A 27,995-nucleotide genomic window follows, 5' to 3' on the forward strand; every position below is an offset into this window, starting at 1 on the left:
ATGTCCCAGGGCAGAGGAGAAGCGGCCTGAATCCAGCAACATCCATGCAGAGGGTCCCGGGTCCTGGGCGGGGACAGTGCGGGCAAGCAGGGCGATGCGGGAGCTGTGAGCCCCGTCCTCCTGGCCACCCCGCTCATGCAGCCCCTGCACAGCTGCAGGTATGGCTCCTCACCCTGGAACTGCGGTGGGGTTGGGCAGGAACCACCAAGCAAACAGCACCCTTGGCCTCCAGGCTCTTTAGGTCCAGCCCATGGAAGGGGAGGGAATTGGCTCTGGAGTCCCCTGTATTGGAGCCGGGACCTGAAGACAGGTTGTGTGGACAGCTCTTGGCAGACATCTCTTGGGCATCTCCCAGTCGGCAGGATTTTGACATTCCCCATGCTGTGGCCTGAGGACCCGCATGAGTACACGGCCGCCCCCAATGGATGCTGCCCGAAATCTCAACAACCAATGCCACCGGTGATCTCCTCTGAGCCACATCCACCAAGCAATGCCCTCGACTCGAGTCTTTGATCCCAACACCCCAAAGCAGGGTTCCTGGGGCTCAGCCCCTACCTTCCAGTTACAGGCTAATCTGCATCCCCCAGAAAGATAGGCTGAAGTCCTAACCCCTGGAACTCGTGAATGTGACCTTATTTGGAAATAGGACCTTCGCGGAGCCCAGTGAAGGAACTAAGCACAGAGGAGGTGATTCTGAATCAGGGTGGGCTCGAATCCGATGACTACTGTCCTGGTAAGAGGGAAACTTGGACAAACATACAGGGAAAACAGCCACCTGAAGGCAGAGGCAGAGATCGGAGGGAGGGAGGAAGGCCTCTACAAGCCAAGGAGAACCAAGGATGGCCAGCAACCACCGGAAGCTGGTAGAGGCAGGAGGGACCCTCCCCTAGAGCCTGCAGAGGGAGCGTGGCCCTGCCCACACACTGAGCTCGGCCTTCTGGCCTCCAGACTAAGAGAGAATACATTCCCAATGCTTGAAGCCCCCAATTTGTGGTTATCTGCAGGGCAGTCCCTGAGACACTCCCCCCACACTGTACCAGAAACCCTCTGAACCAGTGGAAGCTGAAATGAGCAGCCCGGGGAGGCAGAAAGTATCAGCTTCTCCAGCATCTTTATGATGAAATTACATCGGTCTCACGGCTGGACGCAGGCAGCCGGATCAGGGCAGCCGGGGAGACCCCCTCCAGCTCAAAGCAGCTCCAAGACGGCCGCCACCGTGCTCTGGCCGAAGATGAAGGTGCCGAGCAGCACAGAGACCACTCCCCAGGCCTCCAAGCAGCACCTGCCAAGTCAACAAACCCATGTCAACATGCGTTTTTCCTACCCAGGTGAGCCAAACACATGCAGAAAACTTGTGATGTGAAGCCCAGAGTCACCAATTTGTTAGAATTTCAGGCTACGCTCCCTTACCTGTAGGATGGGTTTCTGAGACAACGGGAAATAAAGTAACCACACAGTTTAAAAAAAAAAACCTTTCATCCCACCCGCTACTTCATATCCTCATTCCTCCCCAGTATTTTATCAGACAAAGAAATGAGGGCAGGGAGACACCAGTATCAAACCCCCTCCCTCTCCGATCCTTTTCTTTGGGGGTGGGGGTTGAAGCACCCCAAAAGTGAGGAAGGAGAAGAAAGCCCTAAGTCACACAGATGGGAACAGTGGCCGGGGGGCCAGTTTGGAGGCTGCAGAGGTGGCTGGAACCTGCGGCCTCAAGGCCACGCCCTCGAGCTTCATAACGTCACCAGGAGAGACGGTGCGACAATAAGAGCCACGATAACATGATTCCCACGAAATGCAGGGATATTTCTGGCCCCGTTAACAAGGCCACAAGGATCCGCTGTCATGAAGGGGCCACCTCAGGGTGGCAGCTGGGGTTGTCAGCATCCACCCATGGCAGTGGGGGTGGGGAGCGAATGTGTTGGGGGGCTGCAGGCTCCTCGGAGCAGCTTTGATGGATCACCAGGCCCTAAAGCAGTGCTAGGATTAAAAATAACTTGAAAGCCCATCAGTAAAACCTGCTGTGAATTTGGATGGAGGCACCACACAAAAGCAGCAAGACTTGAAAGGGGGCCACAGGGAAAGAACGATGTAGGGGGCCCCAGGTCATTGGGGCCAGCACTAAGCCCAAGTCAGCTTGAAAGCTAGCCAGAAAACCTCTTCTCAACCCAGACGGGGACCCAGCCAAGCCAGCCACTTTGGGAAGCCCATGCATGGGCTCGATGCGGCCAGAGGAAGTGGGGAACAGAGGCACACAGCTGCAGGTGGGACCCGGGTCCACGGCTGCTGTGAAGTAAGAGGTTCTCTATTGGACAGAATGGTGGTCCCCCCAAATTCACATGCACCTGGGACCCGTGAACATGACCTTTGTTAGAAACAGTGTCTTTGCAGAGGTAATGAAGTTAAGAGATCTGGAGATGAGATCATCCCGGATTGAGGGTGGGCCCTGAGTCCAATGACAGGTGTCCTTGCAAGAGTAGCAGACAGATTTGAGACCTGGACACAAGGGAGAGGCTGTGTGAAGACAGAGGCAGAGATGGGAGGGATGTGGCCACAAGCCAAGGACCGCCTGGAGCCGCCAGAAGCAGGAAATAGCACGGAATGGAATCCCCTCTAGAGCCTGCACAGAGAGCTGGGCCCTGCTGACACCAGGCTTTTGGACTTCTGGTCTCTAGAACTGTGAGAAAATAGAACTGTTGATCTAAGTCATCCAGCAGCCCTAGAAAATAAATACAGTGTCTCGCCTCAGTTTTCACATCTGTGAAATGGGAATAAGAGCTGCACAGGCTCCTAGGTCCCTGGGTACTGGCTGAGGTCTGGCCTGTCCCCCAGCAAGGGGGGAGGGTAAGAGTGGAGCCTTGTGTCCATCCGGCCAGAGTTGAGCCCCAACTCTGCCTTCACTCCCCATCTGCCTGTGGGTAAGTTTCTGTCTCTGTGTCTGTAGGATGGAGATACTCTGGCATCACAGGAAGAGGAGGAAGTCAAGGGGTCTAGCACAGGGCCCGGCACTGAGCTGTCATCCTGAGTGTAGAATGGGGAATGATGCAAGTCTGGGGTCTCCAGTGGCCAAATCCACACAAAACACCAACCACAGACCGGGACCCTTGGAATGGAAGGGAGGGCCGTGCACAGACTGAGCAGGACACCATGTGCTGGCCAGCATCCAAGTCCTGGCTCAGCCACCCCCTCGCCGTCTGGACCAGTCCCCTCACCTGAAAGACAGAAGCCCCACAAGCCCTGAAGCCTTCACACCCCCTCACACGCTTGCCCTTATACACTCGCACCGCCGCCCCCATGGGGAGACACTTACTTAACTCGTGGTTCCATGGGCTCCACGCTGACGGCACAGATGAGGCACAGACCTGCAAGGGAGATGCAGGGTCACCCCGGCTCTTTGTGCTCCAACCCAAGGCAACCCCGAGCTGGCAAGGGCTCAGCCAATACCCAGCTGTCCCCGGGGACCCAAGAGGCCAGCAGGGCCTTTGCCCACAGTGGCCTCACAGGCTCACCCTGTCCCTGGCAAGAGGCCACAGAGCAGTTGCTAAGGGCCCAGCTGTGGGTTCCAGCTCAGCATCCTCCTAATGCCCTGGCCTTTCCAGTGGCAATGACGGCACACTCGCCATGCCAGGGTCTCTGATGAGATGGTGCGAGTCGAGGGCCAGATGTAGGGCCTGACACCTGGAGTGCATTTGAAAACCGACAACTGCCTTTGTTCTTGTTTCCTTTCTGTCTTTTTTTCTTTTTCTTCTTTAATAGCGCTGCTGGGAACTGAAACCAGACAGCTGCGGCTCTCCTGGCTCCCAAATCTGTCCTGGCCCATCCTTTCCCTCAGGGGAAACAGCTGGTGCTAAAAGACTCCACCCAGAACACGGCACCCAGCCCAGCTTACTGTGTCTCAGGCATATGCAGGGCGGCGTCTAGCAGACATAGACCAGGCTTGTGCTCTGGCCCCACCACACACATGTGAAACTGCTTCCCAGCACCAGGGGCTGAACGGATCTGGGTTTCTGCCCCTCTAGGGCCCCTCCTTCTCTGGGAGCACCCCACTAGCCTTGGCTTTCCTGGGTCTCCCTGGCTGGGATAAAATAACCCTCGGGCCTATTCAACTGGAATTTCACATCTTCACTAAGGTTGGGAAGGTTTCCTAAGAACCTGTCCATCAGGGAAATGGTGTTTGCCTACCAGGTGGGGGTCCAAGGTGGGAGGAACACGTTCATGGAGGGCCTTTGAACTATGTGAATGTCACAGAATTGAAACCATTTAAGTAAAACAAAATCTTGCAGTGAGCAGAGCAGGAAGAGGGGGAACAAAGCCGTGAGGCTGATTCAGCCCTGCTACCCACTAGCTATTCCGCCCAGGAGTCCGCCCAGGACGCCTTGGGACCTCATTCTTCTCCGTAAGATGGGTTGACAATGGTACTCCCAATCAGGTACGTCCCAAGGGCTGTTGAGAGGTTTAATGAGGGAAGGTGTGTAAAGCCCCAGCCCTGTGCCTGGCTCAGTAAACAGGGCTGGGAGCAACCAACCTACACCCTGACCTCCACGTGGGACTCCCCACAGAGGGGTACTGGGAGGACCAGCAGGCAGGCGGCCCGGGAAGCAGGTGCCTTACCTGGGAAGATGAAGATAAAGAAGGAACTGATGCCCCCGATGATGCCGATGATCTCGCTGAGGTCAGGCAGGAACAGGGCCATGGCGAGTGTCACGGTGACCCACAGGACGGTCAATGGCAACCGGACCCACGTTCCCGAGGGGTCGGCCAGGGCCTGGGGCCCACATACGCAGCAGCAGCTCCTCCTCCAGAAATCCTGCATTACCTGACCTGGAGGCCATGTACACGGGCACCCACGGGCTCTGGAGGCTGCAGCCCTAACCCCCGCCTACCACCCAGCACCCAAGAGTTCCCCTATTGTCCCGCACACCCAGCAGGGCTCTCGTTCCACGCCAGCTGCTCATTCCCCAGGGATCCGCCCTCACGTGGGCAGCCAACAGAGCGGGGGAGCCAAGTTCCAGTCCTGACACTCACTGCCTGGCTGATGCTGGGCAAACCACCTGAATCCTGACTCCCTTTCCTCCTCTAGGAACGGAGGTGACAGCAGTCACACGGGACATATGGGCTAGTGCAGAGCCAGCCACATGATAACTCTCGACACATGCGGTGCCCTCCACCGACACGTGTGTGAGCAGGCCTCACCTCCCCAGGAAGAGCACGATGGGGTAGACGGTCACGATGGAGATGGCAAAGAGGACCCGGGCGACGATGATGACCCCGTCATTGCCAGGGTAGGACATCAGGATGTCAGCAGAAACTTCTGTCCCGAAGGTCAGGAAGCCGTAAACACCTGCGAGGAGCAAAGGGGGAGGCCCGAGAGTGGATGAGAAAAACGCCGCTCCCCCTCAACTCCAACCCTGACAGTTCCCGGCTCTGCCTCCTCTCAAGTTTCCCCTTGAGAGCTGACAGAAGGGTCTAGAATCTCCCAAGGCTTTCCTGTCCTCAACCTACATGATCCTCTGTTCCTCTGACTCAAACTCTTGCCGGGCAGAATTGTCACTTGTCCTTCTTCCAAACAGTGGACGCTGCTGGGGTGAGCCACACACTTGTGTGTGTGGATGGACCAGAAGCACTTTGAACAACCCGACAATGCCCTGTCCACCCACCTCTTCGCAGCGCCCAGGGTGAGCTGCAGGCTGTGCTGTGCGTGCGTATTTTCCTGATGGGAAAACCAAGACCCAGGGTGTCAGCAACTGTTGGGAATAACACAGCCAGTGATGGCAGGACTGGACCAGCACTACCTGCTATCAGGTCCCTTGCCCACAACCCAGTGCTGCTTCCTGGCATCTGGTCACCTGCGCATTCCTGAGACACCTGTCTCTGGCCCAGGGCAGTGGCTGGCTCTGGCTTTTCTCTGGTCCCATGATCCTGCTGGCCCTGGACCATCTGGAGGAGACCCTCAATCACCGGGTCCAACCTAGGAGCTACACAACAGCAGGGACCTCCCCTGCCAGAGGTCACCCCGCAAGTTTCTTGGGTAACCAGTGTCCAAGCACCCTGACATATCTGTGGCAGACCCAGGGTTTCCTGAATCAGAGGCTCCAATAGGCAGATGAAAGGAAGAGCCACTGAGCTGGAGGAAAACAGCCAAAAGTAGCCTGAGCCTGGAACCCAGGCTGTGCTATGGACATGCTGTGTGACCTTGGGTGTGGCACAGGCCCTCTCTGAGCAACACCTCCATCACCTGCCTACTGGTCAGTTTGTGAAGGCACAAATCCACTGCATCCATCAGAGTGTTTTGTAAACTGCTACCCAGACATGACGCTAGGATGGCCCTCCTCCTCACTGCCATCTCATTGGACAGGAAGCAGGCAAGCAGTGCGGGGAAGTAAGCACAGGGGCTTTGGGCCAGGGTTTGCACCTCAGCTTTGTTACATCTAGTTGGGAGACCCTGGATGAGCCATGGAAGCCGTGTGAGCCTCAGCATCCTCACCCAGGAACAGTGGACTTTCCCGGCGAGGGGGGTGTTAGGGATTAAATAAGCAAAGGCGCTCAATAGGCTCAGGACACGGTGAGCTCTCTGGAAACTCTCATCATCATTCCATTTTCTCCAGCAGCTCCCCACCCAGCGCTGGGCACCCAGGTGGGGCCTTACCCGTCAGTGAGTAGACGAGGCAGCAGCCCAGCAAGGACAGCGTGGAGACCAGGGCCCAGTGCGCCAGGCCGCGGTTCCGCATGCTGCAGTAGATGGAGACGGCGGCTTCGTGACACTGCAAGACAGAGGCAGGCTCAGTGGACCCGAGCCCACTGGGCATGACAGTCCCCTGCAGCTACCTCAAAAGTCCCAGTGTCGGCTGCCTCTCTCGCTCCCTCCTCTTCGGAGACGGCCCACACTCTATGGAGTGTGTACCTACTTTTACTTTAACCTGAGTACCCAACCCCAGCACCTCGTGGCCTTTCTCTTGCCTCTTGAAACAGCCTACACTCTATGCACTATGTATCTCTCTAAATAAATCTACCTTTACTCAAAAAAAAAGTCCCAATGTCCGCCCACCGTAGAAGGCAGAAGTAACCCATCAGATATTCACAGGTGGAATATGACACGTCACTGAAAAGGACGAACACCACCGCCCACCTCAACACAGAAGAACCTCGCTGTACCATGGGGCAGAGGCAGCCAGACAAGAATGTTCTCCGTATGTGAAGTTCAAGTTCAAGCCCAACAAGCCGGGACTGGGTTATCAGCTGCAGCCCTGCTGACACTTGGGGGCCATCCTACGCATGGTAGGATGTTGACCAGACCCCTGGCCTTGACCCACTAGATGCCAGGAGCACAGCTTCCCTACCCCCTGCTACCACTGTGACAATCAAAAATGTCCACAGACATTGCCAAGTGTCCCCTGAGGGCACAATCACCTCCAGGTGAGAGCCACCATTTATGGTGACAGAGGGCAGAATAGCAGGGTGGGTGAGGGGTGCTCTTGAGTGGAAAAGGTCACAAGGGAACCTTCTAGGGGGAGCTGACAATGTTCTAAACCCCACTGGGGTGACGGTTTCATGGGAGTACATGTACTGATGGTTTATAGACTTCATATGTCTTATGTCACATTGCCACATTTTTTAAAAATATAAACTACATATAGCCAATGCCAAGAGCCCACCTGTGACATGGACTAACTGGGGCAGGACCGGGGCAGTGGTGTTTTATAAGCAGACCAGGAGACCTTGGCAGCCAGGGCTGAGAGGTGTTGCTGTATCTGGATAGACCCTAGGGGTTCTGGAAACTTCCTGGGCTCCTGGGACAGGGTTCCATCATGTCCACCCTAACCCTTTCATTCACTTCTGATCACAACCCACGTGCTGATCGTGCTCCCCCCGCCCACTCTCCACACTCAAGGGCCCTGCTCCCCTCACCCACCGAGTTCAGTCCATCCTGTCCCTCTGCTGCCTCAGGGCTTTTGCCTGGGCTGTGTGCTCTGCCTGGGATCCTACTCGTCCTTTAGGAAAGCCCTCCTCAGCCGGCTGAGTTCCACTCTCATGTGTCCCCATGCCCGCCCTCCCCGACATGGGCACATTTGGGTTTGCTTGTTCAGCGTCTGTCAGCTACGTGATGACAGACACACCTGCCTCACTCACTCCCAGCACGGAGTTGATCCACAGTGGAAGAACACTCCAGGGGTTCCTCGTTCGTCCATCCCTTTGCCCCGCCTCCAGCCATGAGGACTCCCCACACCTGACCCCATCCCTCCACACTCAGGTGTTTATCAGTCCCCTTGGTGCGAGCGTGGGGTGCCCATAAGCAAGCCCATGCAGTCCCCATCCCCAAGGAGTGCACCCCACCCCTCCTACTTTCAGCCAGGGTGAGCTCACACACACCTTCCACGACTCACTGGCCTCAGGAAGCCTGAACCTCCCAGGCGCTCCACCCAGGACTCCTCTTACCTCAAAGGCCAGCTTAGCCAGGCAGGCGGGCTTCCCCCGCCCTGCCCCCTCCCACCGGCCCTGGGAACTCTCCACCAACAAGCATGGAACTCAGGATCAATGCTCCCGCCTCCTGTCCTCAGACCAAACGATACACAGGGAAGATGCTTGGCGGTGCCAGGATGGAGCCCTGCCCTCCTTCCTGTTTGTCCTGACTCCTGGGTTGTGTTACTCTTGGTTTTATTCAGGGAAATAAAGCTCGTCTTCTGAGGGCTGGGCTGCCTCGCTGGGGCAGCATCTAGAGTGGTGGCTGGTGGCAAGCAGGCTTGCTACTCAGTGAGGGAACGTGGGGCAGAGGAGCACACGGTGGGGAAGAAGAGGACACAGCCCAGGGGCCCACTAGTTGAGGAATGGAAAACAGGCTATGGTCTGCCCAGATGGTGGAATATTATTCAGCCATGCAAAGGAACACAGTACTGAACATATGGACAACACGGATGCGCCTTGAAAACACAAGGCCAGTGAAAGAAACCAGTCACAGAGGACTGCACTCTGTGTGATTCCACTTACAGCAAGTGCCCAGAACAGGCAAATCCACAAAGACAGAGATTGGTGGCTGCCAGGGGCTGGGGGAGGGATGAGGGGGAATGGGGAGTGACTGGTAACAGCTAGTTTCTTTTGTGGGTGATGGGAACGTTCTATAATTGATTTTGGTGATGGGTGCACAGTTCTGTGACACACTAAAGACCACTGAATTGTACACTTTGGATGGGGGAGTTGTACGCCACGTGGGTTCTCTCGATAAAGCTGTTTAAAAACAACAAGGGAGAAGCACTGAGGATGGCCAGGGTGGCCAAGAGCAGAGCCTGCATCCCCATCCCCTACTCCTCCCAGGCCCCTCTTTCCAATTCTGCACAGGCTGGAGGGGGTGCCCCAGCACTGTGTTAGGAGGGGTGAGTCTGAACAGTCAGAGCTCCTGATGATGTCAGGGGGCCTCCCCTTCCCTGCACAGCCCCTCCAAACTTGCCCCACTCCTCACCCTGCTCCCTCCACCCCCAGATCCCTGACTCCCCAGCCAGAACCCAGCAGCCCCATCTCTGGCCTCAGCAACTAATCCTCAGCCCCACCCCAACCCTGCAATTCGCATCTTCTCCCAACTCCCCATTTCCACATCCCGTGTCCCTGGAAACTGCAGCCAGGGCCTCGGTTGCTAGGAGAATCGGATGAGGGAGCTGAGGCAAAGGTGAGGGGGGTGACCCTCCCTTGTAAGCATCTGGAAAGCAGCCCCCCCACCCCGCCCGGCGCGAGCCTGCCACACCATATGGAGCTCAGACGCAGGAGCGAGGGCTGGTGAAACTGCATCCAGACACACAGCTGACAGCACCATCATCGCTTTACATCTTTCAAAATATTGGGTTAGTGTTAAGGAGAAACGTGAGAAATTCCATAAGTGGCATGCTAAGCCCTAGAAGCGATACACGGACTCATTTATAAAGATAAATGGAAATGGTTCAGGAGTTCTTTTTCAGAATTGGTTCTTAAAGGAAATACAAGATAAAGAAACAGAAAGAGAAGCTATCTGATGACTCAGGGACGCAGACACTCAGGCCAGGAAGCTCAGATGTTGTCAACCCTGAACCACTTTCCCCTGTAAACTTGGTTTTCCTTTGGGCGGTTTTGTTGGTGGTGTAGTGGGTAGGTGGTTGTTTTTAGGAAAGAGGCAAATCTTTCCTAAAATTAACAGTGGAAGGATGGAATCAGCTGCCACCTGCTAGGAGCCTGGGAAACCCCATGAGAGGCTGGAAGGTAGAGAACAGAGCCTGGGCTCCCTACAGACCCCCTCTGGCCCCGCATGGAGGGAGCGCTTTGCTGAGTCCGAGGCAGCTCTCCAGCCTGGGGGCCTTACCCCTCTGTGGCTCTCAGCACTGCCCTCTCTCACTGAAATGCCCTCCCCTTCACCTGGCCGCTTCCTGCGACTTCTCAAAGATTCCTTTCAGGTATCAGTGCCTAGAAAAGGGCATCTCTGAATCTGTCCCACCCAGGGCTACTCTGGAAGCCCCTCTGCTAGATTCCACACACAGCTCCCTGACATTCTATCAAATTCTGTGCATTTTGCTGGGTACCCTCTCCTGCATGCTTTCCCGCCCTCCAGCCCCCAGGCCCATGCAGCAGAATTCACCCGCAGGAAGGCATTCTGCCTAAGTGGACGGCTCCAGGTCCCCAGGTATGGCGACAGTCCCGAGAGGCTTTGCAGAGGAGGGGACAGGTCTCGGATCCCCACACTCTACCCTAGACCCGGGCAGCTGCTGTTGGTGGTGAGAGTAGGGGCTGGGTTCCCAAGTTCAACTGAAATTCACAGCTCACTGAGCCCAGACACCCACCCACAAGCTCAGACTCTGACAGCCCGGCTCATCTGAGAACAAGTCTTCAAACTTCTCCCCTGACAGGGAGGGCACACTCTCCCAAGGGGAGTAGGTAGTCACCCCACTCTGCAAATGCCACCCTTTTCAACACCGATGCCAAGGTTACCTGAAACCCAAAGCAGATGGTGGGGAAGACGCTAAATCCAGAGGTCCAGGAAGAAGGACTGTAAATAGACAAGAACCAATGTTTATTATAGACAGTTAAACTCAAGACAACCTTCAACTAGAAGACGAGTTTTAAACAATACGAGCAAGATATAACTAAGCATGATCCTAAGACAGATTTTAATGACCATGTCCACTGCCACGTTTGGGGGAATGGAAAGGCTGCATGTCACATGTCGCGCTAAGTACATCTGTGCTGACGTTTGGCAACTTGACATTTCTCTGTGCTGGCAGAACTCGGGGCAGGGCATGGCTAGAAGGAACTCCTAACGTCTCCTGGAGACCACCTGTTCCCAGTGAGGTGAGGAGCTGGGGGTTGAGGGGGGCACAGGCAGCATCAAACAGACCCTAATAGTACAAGAATGGTTTGACTTCTGTCCAAGCTGCCTAAGAGGACTGAGGCGCGCACACGGCAGAATCTTCAGGTCAAGCCCTCCCAGTAGTCCCCAGATGGTGGCCCTCCAGCCTCCTCTAACAAGCAGCTCTAGGAGCCAGCCTCCAGCACCTCTGAGGACATATGGTGGAATGGGGCACAAAGAGCATTTGCTGTAGAATCGGGGTTTCCTGGCTGTGGTAGAATTTACCCCCAAAGAAGTCCACATCCTAATCCTGGGAACCTGTTAATATGTAACCTTACATGACATGAGAGACTCTGCAGAGGTGATAAAGGGTAAGGACTTTAAAATAGGGAGATGATCCTGGATTATCTCAGCCCCATGTATCACAAGAATCCTTGAACCTTCACAGAGAACCTTCCCCTGCTGTGGTCAGAGGGAGCTGTGACCACAGAAATGGGGTTAGAGAAAGGTAACAGTACTGGCTTTGAAGATGGAGGAAGGGGCCACAAGTCAAGGAATGCAGGCAGCTCTAGGGGCTGGAAAAGGCCAGGAAACAGATTCCAGTCTTGAGCTTCCAAAAGGAACCCAGCCCTGCCAACACCTCGATTTTAGCCCAGGGAGGCTCACTGTGGACTTCTGACTCCAGAACAGTAAGATAATAAATGTGTGTGGCTTGAAGCCACCATGTTGGTGGTCACTTGTTATGGCAGCTGCAGGACACTGGACAGAGGTGTCTCCTTTCTGTGCTCTGGCCGACTCTTAAGTCTGGATGCAGCTCATGGAACCTCCCAGGCAAGCCCCGCCATCCTGGACTTTCCTCAACAGCACCATCCGCTGACGGCCCAGCCTCCTAGTCACAACCAGGGGCAGAGCAGCCATGTTTCCACTGCTCCGTCTGCCCGCCTGCGTCCTTGGGGCCACATGTGCTGTCCCCTCCTATTCCTCTGGCTGAGACTATCCCAGCTCCAACCTTGGAGGCTGCATCTCCAGAGTGCAGGACCCTCCCCTCCATGTCAGCAGACACGTGCTGTGTCCTCCGGCCCCCTTGGGCTCCTGCTTTCTCTCCTCTTCCCCTACTCAGAACTCTCTCTCCTGTGTCCTTCCCGCTGTCCGGAACCCAATCCACCTGGGCCTTCATCCCCACCTCCTGCCATGATGAAGCACATCAGGTCACCAGCGGCCTCCATGGCCAAATCCAATGCTGGGGCTCAGTGTCACGTGACCCAGGAGCAGCACTGGGTGGTGATGACCCCAACCTTCTTGAAATGTTCACTGACTTCTGAAACTCCTCTTCTATTCTCCTCTGTCCTGGGTTGCATAGTATTCCCCCAAATTTATATCCATTGGGAATTTCAGAATGAAGTCTTATTTGGATACAGGGTCTTTGTAGGGGTAATTAGTCACATTAAAACAGGGTCATACTGGAGTAGGTTGGGAGTGAATCCAACAACTGGTATCCTTACAGGAAGAGGAAACACACTCAGGGAGAAGGCCAAGGGACGACAGGGCCGAGCATGGAGTTAAGCACCTGCAGGCTGAGGACGTCAAAGAGTGCTGGCACCCCTGGAAGCTGGAAGATGCAGGAAGGACCCTTCCCTGGAACCCCTAGAGGGAGTACAGCCCTGCGGACACCTTGATTTTGGATCTCTAGCCTCTAGAACTGACAGAGAGGTTTCTGCCGTTTTCAGCCCCCCAGTTTGTGGCTGTTTGCTGCAGCAGCTCCAGGAAGCTAACGCATGCTCCTCACTCACCACCCATCCCCACCTGTCACCCCACCTCCCCTTGACCTCCCTGGGCCAGAGGGAGTACCACCGGCTCAGTTACAGTTCTTACCGACCGGGTTGCGGCCTGGTCATCTCTGGGGCAAGCTTTCTCTCCAGCCCAGGCCTCTCTGAACTTCAGACACACAGTTTGACCAGCTGGCTGACATCTTTATTTCGTGTCTCAAAGCTGACTCCCACTTAAAAGGTCTCCTCCACCTGACCTCCTTCCCCAGCCATCTGTTTCTCTCTGTCTCATCCGACTCAAGAAATGGCATCCCATCCTCTGCTGGGAAACAAGCTGCTGGAAAACAAGCTGCTGGACAACAAGCAGCTAGAAAACAAGCCACACCTAGATTTCCATGAGCTTAAAACATTGTATTCACACTTGCTTGCTGAAAATGCACACACTTGCTTTGTTTTAATGTTTTATGCAGTAGATTACCTATAGCATGTATTATGCTAAAGAAGATTTGTGGTGAGCAACCCTGGGATTGACCACAAGGGCTCAAAGGAGGGCACATGTTTCCTGAAGGTAAACAATGGACAGCCCGGGAAAGCCAGGTCATCCATTAACAGAACTTTGTTCTGGCATGAAAGCATGCTGTTTAACCCAAGGGAAATGTTTGCTATCTCGAGAGGTCCCGGAGGCAATCACAGGGTAGACTCATAAATCTAAGATACCCTGAGGAGGGTGATTGTTCCTGGAGGGGATAGGCTGGTACTTAATCAATCACTCAGCAAGCAGAACCTAGTGCTTATTGCATGGAATATCTAAAGCCTCACCTCTTTGATCACAAGTTTTTTCTGAAGCTGTATACTCCTAATAAATATGATGTCGACCAGGCTTTTGGCACTCTCAATCCACGAGATCTTGAGTCCCCTGGTCCCATCTTTGCTCTATACTTTGTCTCTTTGTTTCTTAAGTCTTGCGTCACCCGTCCTCAGACACGGTCTCGAGCTGCACTGGATGCAGCAATCCTCCCTGGTCCTCAAGCCCAAAATTCAGAGTACCCCCTGGACTCTTGGGTTACTTCCAATCTGTCATCTCGGGGTCCAGGCGATTTGCGGGGCTCAGTGCAACACAAACATGGCCAGCCATTATTTAATGGCAATTAAGAATTTCAGAAGGGCTGGAACAAGACAAAGGATGCCAAGCCTTACCACTTTTACTCAACATATTCTTGGAAGTCCTAGCCATACCAATCAGGCAAGAAAAAGAAATAAAAGGGATACAAATTGGAAGAGAAGAGGTAAAATTATCACTATATGAGGATGGCATGATACTATCTATAGAAAATTCTAACAGCTCCCCACAAAAACTACTATAGCCAATAAAAGAATTTGGCAAGGTAGCAGAATACAAGATTAACACACAGAAATCACTGGCAATTCTTTACCCTAACTATGAATTAGCAGAAAAAGAAAGTAAAGAAACAATCCCTTTTAAAATCACATCCAAAACAATAAAACAGTTAGGAATACATCTGATCTAGGTGGTGAAAGACTTATACATGGCGAACTACAAAACAATGATTAAGGAAATTAAAGATTACTTAAAGAAATGTAAAGATATCCCATGCTCTTGGCCTGGAAGAATCAATATTGTTAAAATGGCCATACTGCCTAAGGCAGTCTACAGATTTAATGCGATCCCTATCAAATTACCCTCAGAGAACTAGAACAAATAATCCTAAAATTTATATGGAATCACAAAAGATGCAAAATTGCCAAAGCAATATTGAAGAAAAAGAATAAAGCTGGAGGAATAACACTCTCAGACTGCAGACAATATTAAAGAGCTAAGTAATCAAAACAGCATGGTATAGGCATAAAAAGAGACATATGGATCAATGGAACAGAATAGAGAGTTCAGAAATAAACCCACAGACCTACAGCGAATTAATCTTTGACAAAGGAGGCAAGAACATACAATGGAGAAAAGACATTCTCTTCAGCAAGTGGTGTTGGGAAAACTGGACAGCAGATTGTAAATCAATGAAGTTAAACACTCCCTCACTCCATACACAGAAGTCAACTCAAAATAGCTTAAAGACTTAAACATAAGACAAGACACTGTAAAACTGCTAGAAGAAAACATAGGCAAAGCATTCTCTGACATAAATCTCAGCAATGTCCTCCTAGGGCAGTCTACCCAGGCAATAGAAATAAAAGTAAAAATAAACAAATGGGACCTCATTAAAGTTACGAGCTTTTGCACAGCAAAGGAAACCATGAGCAAAACAAAACAAACCACGGAATGGAAGAAAATATTTGCAAATGATGCGACTGACAAAGGCTTAATTTCCAGAATATATAAACAGCACATACAACTTAATAACAAAAAATGAACCCAACCCCAAAATGAATAGAAGACCTAAACAAGCAATTCTCCAATGAAGACATACAAATGGCCAACAGGCACATGAAAAAATGCTCAATATCACTAATTATCAGAGAAATGCAAATGAAAAACTACAATGAAGTATCATCTCACACCAGTCAGAATGGCCATCATTCAAAAGTTCACAAATGATAAACGCTAGAGAGGGTGTGGAGAAAAGGGAACTTTCCTACACTGTTGGTGGGAATGTAGTCTGTAAATTCTACAGACTACATTCTGTAGTACTGGAATACTTGGAAAACAGTATGGAGATTCCTCAAAAGAGTAAAAATAGACTTACCATATGATCCAGCAATCCCACTCCCGGGCATACATCTAGAGGGAACTTTAATTTGAAAAGATACATGCACCCCAATTTTCATAGCAGCACTATTCACAATAGCCAAGAAATGGAAACAACCTAAATGTCCATTGACAAATGAGTGCATAAAGAAGCTGTCGTATGTTTATACAAAGGAATACTACTCAGCCATAACAAATAAAATAATGCCATTTGCAGCAACATGGATGGACCTAGAGATTGTCAGTCTAAGTGAGGTAACCCAGAAAAAGTAAGAAAAATACCATATATCATTCATATGTGGAATCTTTAAAAAAAAAAAAAGGACATTACAAACTCATCTACAAAACAGAAACAGACTCGCAGACATAGTAAACAATCTTATGGTTACAGGGGAAAGGGGGTGGGAAGGGATAAATTTGTAAGTTTGAGATTTACAAATGTTAGCCAGTATATACAAAATAGATTTTGAAAAGTTTCTTTTGTATGCACAGGGAACTATGCCCAATATCTTGTAATAACCTTTAATGAAAATGAATGTATGTATGTATATGCATGACTGAGACACAGTGCTATACACCAGACACTGACTGTACTTCAATTAAAAAAAAATTTCAGAATGGCAACAGCAGGGCATTAATCCCAGTGTGGGGCCCTTCTGAGTGCGAGGCCTTGGGTGAGGTCATAGGTCCCAGGCCCAGGGAGCTGGCTTGATTTCAAGCTCCTGCTGTGATCAAAGTCCTGTAGAGGCTTCCCTGGAAAATCCTGCCACACTGACGGGACCCCCCCTACCCGCTCCCACTCTTGGCCTTGCTCAGGTGGTCGGGCCACACTGGCCTCTGTGCATCCCTGTCCCTCTGCCCTAGCACTTGTGTCTTGCAGGCTGGTTCTGCTGCCTCCATGCAGTGGGGGGCACGTGTGAAGCAGCTGAGGAGCCCTGGGCTGATGTGGTGTTTAATGCTTCCGTGTCCCCTAGCCTGTCCCCCGTCCTCACTGGCAATAGTTGTGTCATTCTGAAGAAGGGCCTTTGTTTTGCTGGGCTGTGTGGCATCAGAGACTTGAAGGATTTCATGGGAGGAGCAGGGCTGTCTGTGCAAACCATGGAGGGGAGAAGTGTCCCTCCTCCAAGGAGCCCCTCCTAACAGCCCTGGAAAGCCTAGACTTACCTCGAGGCCAGGTGGGGCTCTCCAGCGAGGTCTTGGGGCCTGAGGTAGTATTGTGCCACAATGACCAGGGCCAGGTAGCAGGCGGCCAGGGTGCCTAGGATGCTAACACACAGAGGATACCAGTATTAGGGGGACTCCGTGGTGCCACTGGTGCCACCAGGGAGGGCCTGTGAGCCACACAGAATGAGATCTGAATGCCAGCTCTGCCCACACTAGCAAGGTGTTGGACTAAGTTCTCACTCTCTGAGCCTCAGTCTCCTGATCTGTACAATGGGGGCAGCAGGATGACCCATTCCAGGCAGGCAGGGCCGCACTCAGGCCCAGGGGTCAGATCTGTCAAGCTCCGAACTTGCCGGCATCTGTGAGGCTGTGATCCCTACTGGTGTCTTGGTCTCTCCAAGGACAGCCACACAGCCACTCAGATTCAGCATCTAAGTCAGGACACTGTCCACTCGGCCACAACCCAGCAGGAAGGAGGGCCCTGGCTTGGCTGGATGTGATAAAACAGGCTGGCGAGGGCTTGGGGGTGACTGGGGGCTCAGGTGTGCCACCCAGCATTTCTCTGCTCCATTTCGCTACACGACAGGGAAAGGCGGCTTGCACACTCATGTGAGTACTTTTGCCAGAGTTTACTTTTTTGAAAGTATATGTAGACCCTCAGGCCAGCAAATGAAAAAAGTGTGTTGTGGGGGAAGGGTATAGCTCAAGTGGTAGAGCGCATGCTCCACCCAAGAGGTCCCAGGTTCAATCCCCAGTACCTCCTCCAAGTGTAAATCAATGAAGAAACCCAATTACCTCCCCCTCAGAAAAAAAGTGTGTGTGTACGTGTGTGTCTCCATTTCTCTCTCTGAGCTTGTGTGCACAGAAGAAGTTTGTAATCATTAAAGAACAAAACATCAGCTGCAACAGTCACGTCATTTTGGGTCGTTTTCTTTTTTGCTTACCTATATTTTCTATCATGCACACTTGTGATTTGTATAATTTTAAAAAATTTCCCCTTCTCCAAATGGGAGTGCCAATGCTGGCAGTTCCTCTATCTCGGGTCGACAGCAACCACCTGCCAAATGCTGCACAGGTGGGGACCCAGTCAGAGCCACTGCCCTGCCAGAAAGGGTCTACAGTCCATACCTCGTGTATTTCTGGAACCCAATCTCACGCGGGACGGACAGGGGCAGGATGACCAGCCCGGAGAGCAGTGTCAGAGTGAAGCGCTGGTCGGTGTACCAGGGCTGCGGGGCTGGCGGGGCACCGGGCAGGAGGAAGTCACACACTGTAGAAGAGACGGGAGGAGATACATGGAGCCCTGCGCTGGCCTCCCACAGCAGGCGAGCTGCGGGGTTTCCAGCTCTGGGTCCCCGGGGTCAGGCGCTGGGGGGAGGTGTTCGCCATGGCGCCAAGTTAGCCCTGTGATCCCAAAGGGATGGGGTAATAAGTGTGATGGGGACCTTGTCATGTGCCACAGGGACAGAAGGAACACGCTACACGAATTCATTCAACAGATATTCACCAAGCTCTTTCCGACAGGCAGGTGCTGCTCTAAGTCCTGAAATCAGCAGCCAAAGACAGAATGGTCTGCCCTTGAGGCACCTTGCGTTCTTGTAAAAGATCCTTTTTGTTTGCTCAAGAGTTTCATGGGTCTCTGGGGTTGAGCTGGTGCCTGGAGTGGTTTATTAGCGCCGATGCAGGGGAGAGCATCATCACTGTGGTCCTCTGTCACTGTTTCATGACAAACTTCCCCAAAACAGTGGCCTAGAGCAACCCCTTTATTACACAGCAGGAACTGGAGTAAAAGAATGAGGGCAGGGCTGAGCTGGCCACCTTCTGCTCCACACCCCTGTGGGGGTATTTGGCTGGGCATGGGACGCTGGAGGGTCCTTGAGGGCTCCACCCACCTGGGGTGCCTGGGCAGGGGGGTGCACCTGGGCTCAGAGGGGCCATCCCTGCAGTCTTGGGGGTCTCTCCATGCGGACCCTCCAGCAGGCTAGTCCATGGCCGCTGGGGCTCCTGAGACCAAGGTGGAAGCTGCTGTCCCCTTGAAGGCCAGGCCTGCAACTGGCAGTGTCCCACCTGCCACCTTTTACCGGGCCGAGTCTACTGGAATTCAAGGGGACGGAGCACAGACCCCATCAATCTCTCAACAGAAGGAGTATCCAAGAATCAGGGACCTTTTTCCTTTTACCACAGCAAGATGGAGAATTTGGAGTTGATGTAAGAGGCAAGACAGATGGGGGTGGAGAGCAAAGGGGAGGCAGCAAGATGGCTTGAGGCTGGAAGCATGTGAGGGGAGGCAGCCCCGCAGCCCCCTGGGGGGCCTGAGAGCCGGTTTCTGGCCCACCTTGAGGTGCACTGCTGTAACGTAACCCTTTTCTGTTCTCACCACGTGCTCGATACAGCCAGTTGTGCAAAGTAATAAATGCCTGATCAGAATGGCTTATGTCTACTGGAGTGACATAGCGGACAGCTCCACATCGAGGTCACTGCACAGAGGCGGCCCCGTGGGAGGGGAGGCGGGCATGCCGGGCCAGAGAGACCAAGGAAATGCACGCATTTGAAGGAGCACAGAGACCTCAGTGAGCATCAGGCCCCGTGCAACGTGGGATGAGGTGCGAGCCCGTCTTACCCATCCCGGTCTCCTGCAGCCAAGAAGCCCAGCTCTGCCATCTGGGCTACGCCAGCTCCTTCTTGAGCCCTCACTTTTCAGGCCGTTCCTTGGTGTCCTCGACACCAGTCTCTTACAGTCATTTGTACCCAATGCAGGCGATGACTCCCCCAAACACCCCAACCTCTATTTAGTCTTCCTTCCTAGAAGCCTGGACTTGCCTTCAGAAAGAGACATCCCCAAATATCTAATCAGAAACACATAAATGATGGTCTCCCGGTCCCAGTCAATCTACCCAAAGCCAGGGTGGCCTGTGTCCTCATCAAAGCTCTAACCCCTCCAGGTGATCTACTACTGAGCCAGAATCCCTCTCAACACTGTAGCACCTCAGAATCCTTCTCAACACAGCAGCACCACCAGCTGACCAGAACTGAAACGTGACATGACCTCTACCTGCCACTGGCAGGTAGGGCATTTTTGTTCAAATTTACCAACTGTGTGATGCTTTTTGGGATACAAATGCTTCCAGAACATGGAAGCCTTTCATTTCAATATCCTAGCTCCAGGGACCTTTTCTCACAGTTCAAAGACAGAACAGACAAAACAAATGGCAAAATGGTAGATGGAGACCCAACCGTATCAGTAATTACATTCCAAGTAAAAGTCTAAACATTTCCAATTAAAACCTGAGACTGTCAAGATGATAAAAAAGCAAGATCCAACCATATGCTGTCGACAAGAGATGCATTTTAAAATTCCCAGCCACAGCTCGGTTCACAGTAAAAGAGTGGGAAGAGAAATACTGTGCAAACACTAATCTTAAGGCAGCTGGAGAGGCTATATTCATAGCAGAGAAGGTGTATATAATGACAAAGTATTATCGGAAACAAAAAGGGATATTTCATAACAAAAGGGCAATTCAAGAGTGTGCTTAATGACAGAGCTTCAAACACAATGAGGCAAAAAAAAAAAAAAAAAAAAACCCAAAACCGGACATGATTATAGGGAAAGAGACAAATCCACAACCACAGTTGGAGATTTTAACACTTCTTCTCTTATAACCTGACAGAGTATCTACCCCCACTTGCCCCACCAAAATCAGCAAAGCTATGGAAGGTCTGATCAAAGCTGTGGACCACCTTGACCCAATGGGGAGTTCTAGAACACTGCACCCAGCAGCCAGACTACACATCCTTTACGAGTATGTGGAACGCTTACCAAGACAGATCACATTCTGGGTCACACAGCAAGTCTCAAATGCCACAAGACTGAAGTTGCACAGATGTGTTCTCTGCCCACGATGCAATTAGGGTAAAAATCAAAAAGTGATCTAGAAAACTCCCCAGTAACTGGAAACTGAATCACACAATTCTCAACATCCCATGAGTCAAAGGAATCAGAGCAAAAATCAGCAAAGGTTTTGAATGGAATGAAAATAGAACATATTGAAATCAATGAAATGCAGCCAAAGCGCACTTAGAGGGACACTGTTAGTGGGGGACTGGAGGCCAAGGGTATGTGGGGCTGAGAGTCTTTGACATGCCACAATTCAAGGTGTTACTGGTTCTCTCTCACAGGGGCTTCTCTGCAGTTGGCTCCACCCCCCCACCTGTAAAACGAATTGTCCTCACTGGGCATCCCAGCACAGGCCCCTCTCTCCATGACTCTCATCATGCTAGGAATTATTAGTCCCGGGTCTCCCTTCCCCATGATAACATTTGATGCTGGGGGGTGGGGGGTGGCCTTGGTCTCTGTTGCTCGCCAAGGGTCCAGACCAGGGTCCAAGTCCTGCTCATCCACCAGGAGCCCAGGGGTCCCGAGCTCGACACCCTGGGACCACCCCCGACGCCACTCAGGTACTTACATTTCTCCAGCTGATCCCCAATCACCCTAAGGAAGGCCACAGAGATCATGAGCAGGTTGACAATGAAGCAGGCCTCACACAGCTTGCCGATGGCGGGTCCGCACAGCCCTCTAACCACGCCCTGGTAGGTGGCCTGGCCACTGACAGAGGCAGCATAGCCCAGGATAACCAGTCCGCTGATTAGGAAGACCAGGGAGACCTGCAGGGCAGGATGTGAGGCCAGGTGAGCCTAGAGCCGCCCCCCAAGCTCGCCACCCTGATGCTGATGCCACTTCCACTGGACCTCTACCTGACAAGCCGCCAGCCCTCTCCCCTCAAACCACAGCTGCAGAGAGGTGAATCCTGGAGACCACACTGGCTGTAAGTCTGAATCTGGGATTCGCATCATTCCACAGCAGGTGGACAAACAGGGCAGCAAAAACCCAGAGTTTAAATTCCTCTCCTAAGATCACTTATGTTGTGGGTGTAGAGATCATAACATGCAGTGGTACAGAAGTAAGCATACCTGGGTTCAATTCTAACTGTGACTCTCACCTGCTCTGGGCCAACCACCAACCTCTGTCCTCCCATCTGTGAAATGGGGATGACACCGTATTACCTTATGGGGGGATGTGATGCCTTTGGACTAAATAATCACGCAACACACTCAGCTCAGTGCTTGGCCTGTGACAAGTGCTCAAGGAGTGATCGTCGTTCCTGTTCTCCAGACACCCTCCCTCTCAGGGCTCTCTTGACTTCAGCGTAGATTTTCCCAACACTACGAAAAATTTTCAAACATCTGGGAAAGGTAGGAAGAACTTTACAGTGAACAGGATTCTATTAGGAGCAGGGCACTGTGCCTGCCTTCTGGCATCTCCACCAGGCATCTGTGAGTCCATGAATCTGTTTAAACTTGGGAGTCCATTTCAGAGCAAGCTGCAGATATTAGTATACTTCCCCCCAAATACTTTGGTGTGTGTATCATTAATTAGAGCTTGATACTTATTTACAGTCCTTCTCTCTCGTAAGGTAAAATTTACACACAATGAAATGCACAAAAACTTAAGTGCATCTAAGTGGACACCAGAAGGGGTACAACCCAATGCACATGTGCAACCCAAACTCCATCAAGAACAGAACATCACCACATCCACAAAGTTCCCTCCTGACCCTTCCCAGTCATGTTCTACCTCCTTCCTGGGCTCAGAAAAAACTCTACTGTGGTATTTTTCTGGCTTTGTACACTGAACATCTAACTGGACCTCGTGAGAGGAACTTGAAGGTTCAAGGTCAGGAGGGGCACGCGTGCTCCCTCCAGCCGCTGACCCTTCCCAGTGCCAGTTCCACTGCCTGGAACAGCCTCCCTCCTCCACCACTGCCCCTCCCCTGGGGAACTCCTGCTCTTGCTCCCTCCTCTCCAAGGTCACCTCCTCCAGGAAGCCTCCCCATACTTCACCCCCAGAGTGAGCTCAACCCTCCATATCAGGCTCTGAAAGAACCACGCCTTTTGGAGGCATGCTTTTTTCCCACACCCTAATCTCCAGAACCTGTAACACTGACTTAGTGGCCACCATCTTTGCAGATATAAATAATGAAGATGTAATTAAATGAAAAGACGTTTCTGCAGGTATCATTAAGGATCCTGAGGTGAGGTCATTCTGGATTATCTAAGTGGGCCCTAAATCCAATGACAAGTGTCCTTACAAGGGACAGAAAATGAAGTGACACAGAAGAGATGCTCATGTGATGATGGAGCAGAGACCAGAGGGATGTGGCCACAAGCCAAGGACGCCAGGAGCTGAAGAGGCAGGAACGACCCCCCCCCCCCCCCAGAGCCTTTGGAGGGAGCACAGCACTGCTGACACCTTGATTCAGACTTCTGGTCTCCAGGGCTGTGAGCGGATACATTTTTGTTGTTTTAAGCTGCCCAGTTTGTGGTCCTTGGTTCCAGCAGCCTGAAGACACATACTTATAACTGTGCATATAGTATGGGGGTCTCCATCTCTCATCCACCAGACTCTAAGTTCCATGAAGGTTGGGATCATGTCTTTTTTGCTTACCATTTAGCCCCAGAAAAGCACCCAGTACACAGCAGGGGCTTAGGAGATATTGTGGACAAACGGAAGGGAAGAGGGGATCAGGCTGAGCCTCTGCTGGTGAATGCGTGTCTCTGCTAATACAACTAGCTGTCCACATGGGGGCAGGTGACTTGCAAGAGGGACCCTGAGCCTCTGACAGCCAGTTGGCAAAGAGCCCTTATGGCCCCCTGGCCAGGCCCCGCCTCTCCCTGGAGCCGAGGAGGGTGCAGGCTCATTAATTTCATTAAACCTCCACTGCTAATGGGGCCGTTAGAGACCTAAAACCTCACACCACTGAGCTCCCAGTGGTGGGGTATTTAAGCACTCCTCCTGCCCAAGTGTGGCCTTGCAAAAGGGGAGAGAAGTCTCACTGGCTAAGAGGATGGGAGAGTCAGGACCTGGAGGGTGGGGGGGTGCTGATTACCAGGCTGATTTTTCTCCCTTGCTGGGAGTTTCCATTTATTTCCATTTGGAGTCTCTCCTCAAGCCTGCCTGCTCAAGCAGGAACTTTAGACCACCCTACACAAAGAGCATGCCGCCACAGTAGCCCCCGTGTACCCCCGGAACCCCTCAGAAACGCATGCTGTCAGGCCCACCCAGACCGGCTGAGTCCACATCTGCGTTCCCACTAGGTACCCTGCACAGAGCCTGGGGAGCGGGGAGCCACATCCCGGCCTCACTGCCCTGCCTGCCACCCTCGGAATGGCCATGTCTGTGCCTGACCACAGACCCCCACGAAAGCCCGACCTGCTCTATTGCTGACCCTTCGTGGCTAGAGATCGGGCTTCTCCCAGGCCCTGGAAGGGCAGCTTTTCTGCTGCACTTGCCCCTCACGTGCCCTTGGACACATCCTACCACCCTCACTGAGGTTCACCGACCACCTCCTCAGAGGGGCCTTCTCTGACCCTCCATGGGTGTTATCCCACCGTCCCACGACCCTCCCAGCTCTGCCCACCACCTCAGACTATCTCAATGGACCTCTTGTATCCTATCCAAGTGACCGCTTAGAACAAGCTTCACAGGGACGGAGACCACACTGTCTTAACCATCCGACACAAGCCAGGTGCTCAGCTGGGTTACACTGGATGCTATGCAGGGCAGCATCTGGCAGTTTCCAGGATGAGAAAAGCCCTGTGGCCCACATATGAGTAGAGTCTGGCCATTATCAGCTGGCTGCCATAAAAAAAGCATCTGAGATAATGCCTGTCAGAGAGCTCACCACAACATGCCCGACTCCTATCAGCTCAAGGAAAAGAATAAAAAACAAAAAGAAGCTGTGCTAACAAGCAGCTCTTTCCTGCTGAGGATGCTCAGCCCCCAGACTTCCTGGGAAGGGAAGGCAGGCTCTGCACGCAGCAAGCAAAAGTGGCCAGACACCCCTGACACCACACAGGGCCTGGCTCAGCTCAGGGTGGGGTGTCATGGCAGCCTCAGTCCTGATCTGATCTGCCCACAGGATTTGGGCTTTTGTTGTGGAGCTGAGACCACAGGCAAGAGAGGTTAGCTGGTGGCTCAGAGACGACGCCTTTCCAGCTGAAAAGCCAGGGTGATCCAATGCAGATGTGCGTGCAGCCGGGCTCTGCCGCGCCTCTACCTCCCCGTCGCCCGGCTGCATGGAGGATGCTCTCGGCCTGGGTCTGCAAGAGGATTCCCTTCTCCCTTTGTGAGCTGAGTGGGACGGAAAATCAAATCCCACAGGAGTAATTTCGAAGACAGGCAGCTCTGCAGAAGCAACGCCTAGGACCCCGCCTGGAAACATTAAACTCAGCTCCCATCTGCTCCAGGAGACCTCAGAATGCTCCCCAGGGGCTTACCAGCTCCACTAGAAAAGCGGGGGCCACCCCACCCGCCTGGTGGAAGGCCCACGGGAAGTTGAGCAAGCCGGCCCCGAGTGCGGATTTTAGGAGAATGAAGACTGCGCCCAGGGAGGACAGGCCGGGGCTGGCGTCCTCCGGAACCGGCTTTTCCAAAACCTTTCTGTCCATGGCTGGAAAACAGCAGAGGGGTGGAGAGAGGGGACAGTCTTGGCACTGTCTTTCCAGCTCCTGGTATCCTTCTGGAGCTGTGACAGGTCTCTTCCCAGTTCAGCCAGAGCCAAGGCATCTGTCCCAACCACCCCAAGCCTCGATCCCTCTCTTCCCAGCCTCTGTTCCCCCTTCCCAAAGCAGTCCACACCCACATGCCCCATAACTTCTGGTCCTCACCTCCTCCCCCTCAACTGTTGCCCCCCCAGCTTCTACCCCTGTCTATGGGCCCTCCTACCCTCCCACTCAACCCAAGGGCACCTGGGCCTCCCTCCCCACTTCTCTTCCGACCCCCCACCTCCCTTCCCCCCATCACTGTTCCCACCCACCCCACACCTCCACCCCAGCTTCTGCACTGATGGTGCTCCAGCCCCCAGTCCTTACCACCAAGTCCAATCTTCAGCGCAACAGATGGTCCCCGGCCATCAGGGACAGGACTCAGGCTCACTCCAGAGGGCTGGGAGAGGAGGAAGGAAGGTTCTAGCTGTGCCTGGGTAAGCCAATGAGTTATGAATTACAGGAGCCCTAGAGAGCATGTGTTGGGGTCATGCCCCAAAACCTAGGGGGACAGGGGCAAGAGGTCAGGGCCATCTGTCCAAAGAATTTGCAGCTTCTGAGTCTTCTGGCCCGAGGAAAGGAGTCTTAAGACTCCCAGGGGCGGGGCTTTCCCAGCTGCCTGGAGAGTTAGAGGGAGCTCAGCTGGGAGAGATGGGGGGGAGGCTGCACTGATCTCAGTGCAGTGACCTGGGGCCCATTTCTCAAACGCCTCCTCCCAGGATGTCTCACAGGCCCCTCACCCCTGGCCTAAGGGAGGGGGCGTGGAAGGAGTCTGAAGCTTGGCACCTGTCACCTGCTAGGGGCGCCAAGCCTAGTTTCCCATCTGCAAAAGGGGGTCTATATGCCTTCCTCTCGTGGGCTGTAGACACAGGCATGGAAAGGCCCAGGCCCTCAGCAGGAGCTTCACCAAGATGCTCCCCAAATGAACGAGCCCGTGAATCACCTGAGGATCTTGTTAAAATGTAGATGCTGATTCGTCCCACCTGGGGTGGAGCCGAGAGTCCACATTTCTCACAAACTCCAGAGAGACAGGTGCCCCGGACCACACTTTGAATAGACAGATACCATCTCCCTAACCTGAAAGTCAGGTAAGATGGCAGAATGTATTGGAAACGGTCCTGTTCTGGAAGATGCAAGCCTGTGAAGGTCAGACCTTCAGCTCAGAGGTGAACTTGCTTATTCCTGGTACCCAGGCTAGAATCCCCCAGAGGGCATGGTAAAATAGATTGTGAGGTCCGTCCCCAGCATTTAGGATTCAGTGGTCCTGGGGACCGAACCACCTGCATTTCTGACAGCTCCCAGGTGACGCTGATGCTGCTGTTCTAGGGCCCTTGTGAGAACTACTTTCAGTTCCACACCTTCAATGCCTCACTCCACCAGTCTAAATCTGACTAGATACGCCCCAGAGGCTTTCCTCCTGTGATTTCCGAAGGTCTCAACCCCTGACTGTGCCACCTCCTTGTGGTTATACTTTGCAGGCTCTACTTGCGGCGTGGCCAGCCTGTCTGCAGGCGCCAATGGGAAAGGATTTGGGCCATGACTCCAGCTGCAGTTCTGCTGCCACCATGTAAGCAGTGGCCACTGTGACCCAGGCCTTACAGCAAGTGGCTCAAAAACGTGACCAATGGCAAGGGACGGGACGAGGATTTAGCCCTGAGTGTGTCATTGCGAAGCCAACAGTGACACGCTGCCTCCCGCACCTGCCCAGGCTCTGATGGTGCCCAGAGAATGACTGAAGGCAGGGTTTTCGGGGGAGGGTAGCCCCAACCAAGGGCACTGGAATTCGCAGGGCTCTGTCCCCACATCCACCCCTGCAGCAGTGAGACAGAAGATCAGAGCCCTCACCCGCGGCCTGGCTTTGTACTCCTTAATCTCAGCTCTGGGCGCCTCGGGCACCTCCCTGTCCCGCCCGGTCCCTGATTATCGGCCCATTAACGTGCATGACTTAGAAATTGGCCACTGGGCTGTGAAATCCCACTCAATGGGGAAAACCTCTTAACTCTGAGGGGCTTTGATATGCACTCTGCCAGCATCTCAGGCTGGTGTGACCTTTCCACTCCGTGGGGCCCCAACTGTGTGGGCGAGCGGCTCCAGTGGCACATGGGACTTGGCCTCGTGCCCCACCTGCCCGTGGAGGCATCTCCCTTTCATCAAGGGACATTCCAGGGTCCCTCCTTTCCTTCCCCACAGAGTCTGGGTCACCTGACAGGTTGGAAACTTCCTGGGAAAGTGACCTTGGCTCATCTCCGCAGACCTTTGTGCTCACACCCATTAGAAAGTTCTGGAAGACAGATGAAGCAGGTCTCAAGGACCGAAGGGCAAGGGATTGAACGGCGACCTCACTACTCACTAGCTCTTGTGATCCAGGCCTGACGGGGTCACCTGTGAACCAGTGGGAACACTCCCTAACTACTCTGTGGAGCCTTAGGAGGACCCACAAGAAGAGGGC

General features: G+C 53.0%; 1 protein-coding gene across 1 annotated transcript; it reads right to left on the bottom strand.

Annotated features, from left to right (window-relative positions):
- Positions 1-1,096: 1,096 nt before the first annotated feature.
- Positions 1,097-26,650, bottom strand: SLC38A8 (solute carrier family 38 member 8). Its single transcript, XM_032486864.1, is given in 11 exon segments — positions 1,097-1,282; positions 3,308-3,359; positions 4,609-4,813; positions 5,166-5,338; positions 6,644-6,758; positions 10,939-10,996; positions 16,946-17,047; positions 18,074-18,215; positions 21,409-21,607; positions 25,280-25,452; positions 25,874-26,650. Coding segments are annotated over 10 exon segments (1,311 nt in total). The 5' UTR covers positions 25,451-25,452; positions 25,874-26,650; the 3' UTR covers positions 1,097-1,188.
- Positions 26,651-27,995: the final 1,345 nt, after the last annotated feature.

The sequence above is a fragment of the Camelus ferus genome, chromosome 9 (genome assembly GCF_009834535.1).
Source record: "Camelus ferus isolate YT-003-E chromosome 9, BCGSAC_Cfer_1.0, whole genome shotgun sequence".
NCBI classification, from domain to species: domain Eukaryota; kingdom Metazoa; phylum Chordata; class Mammalia; order Artiodactyla; family Camelidae; genus Camelus; species Camelus ferus.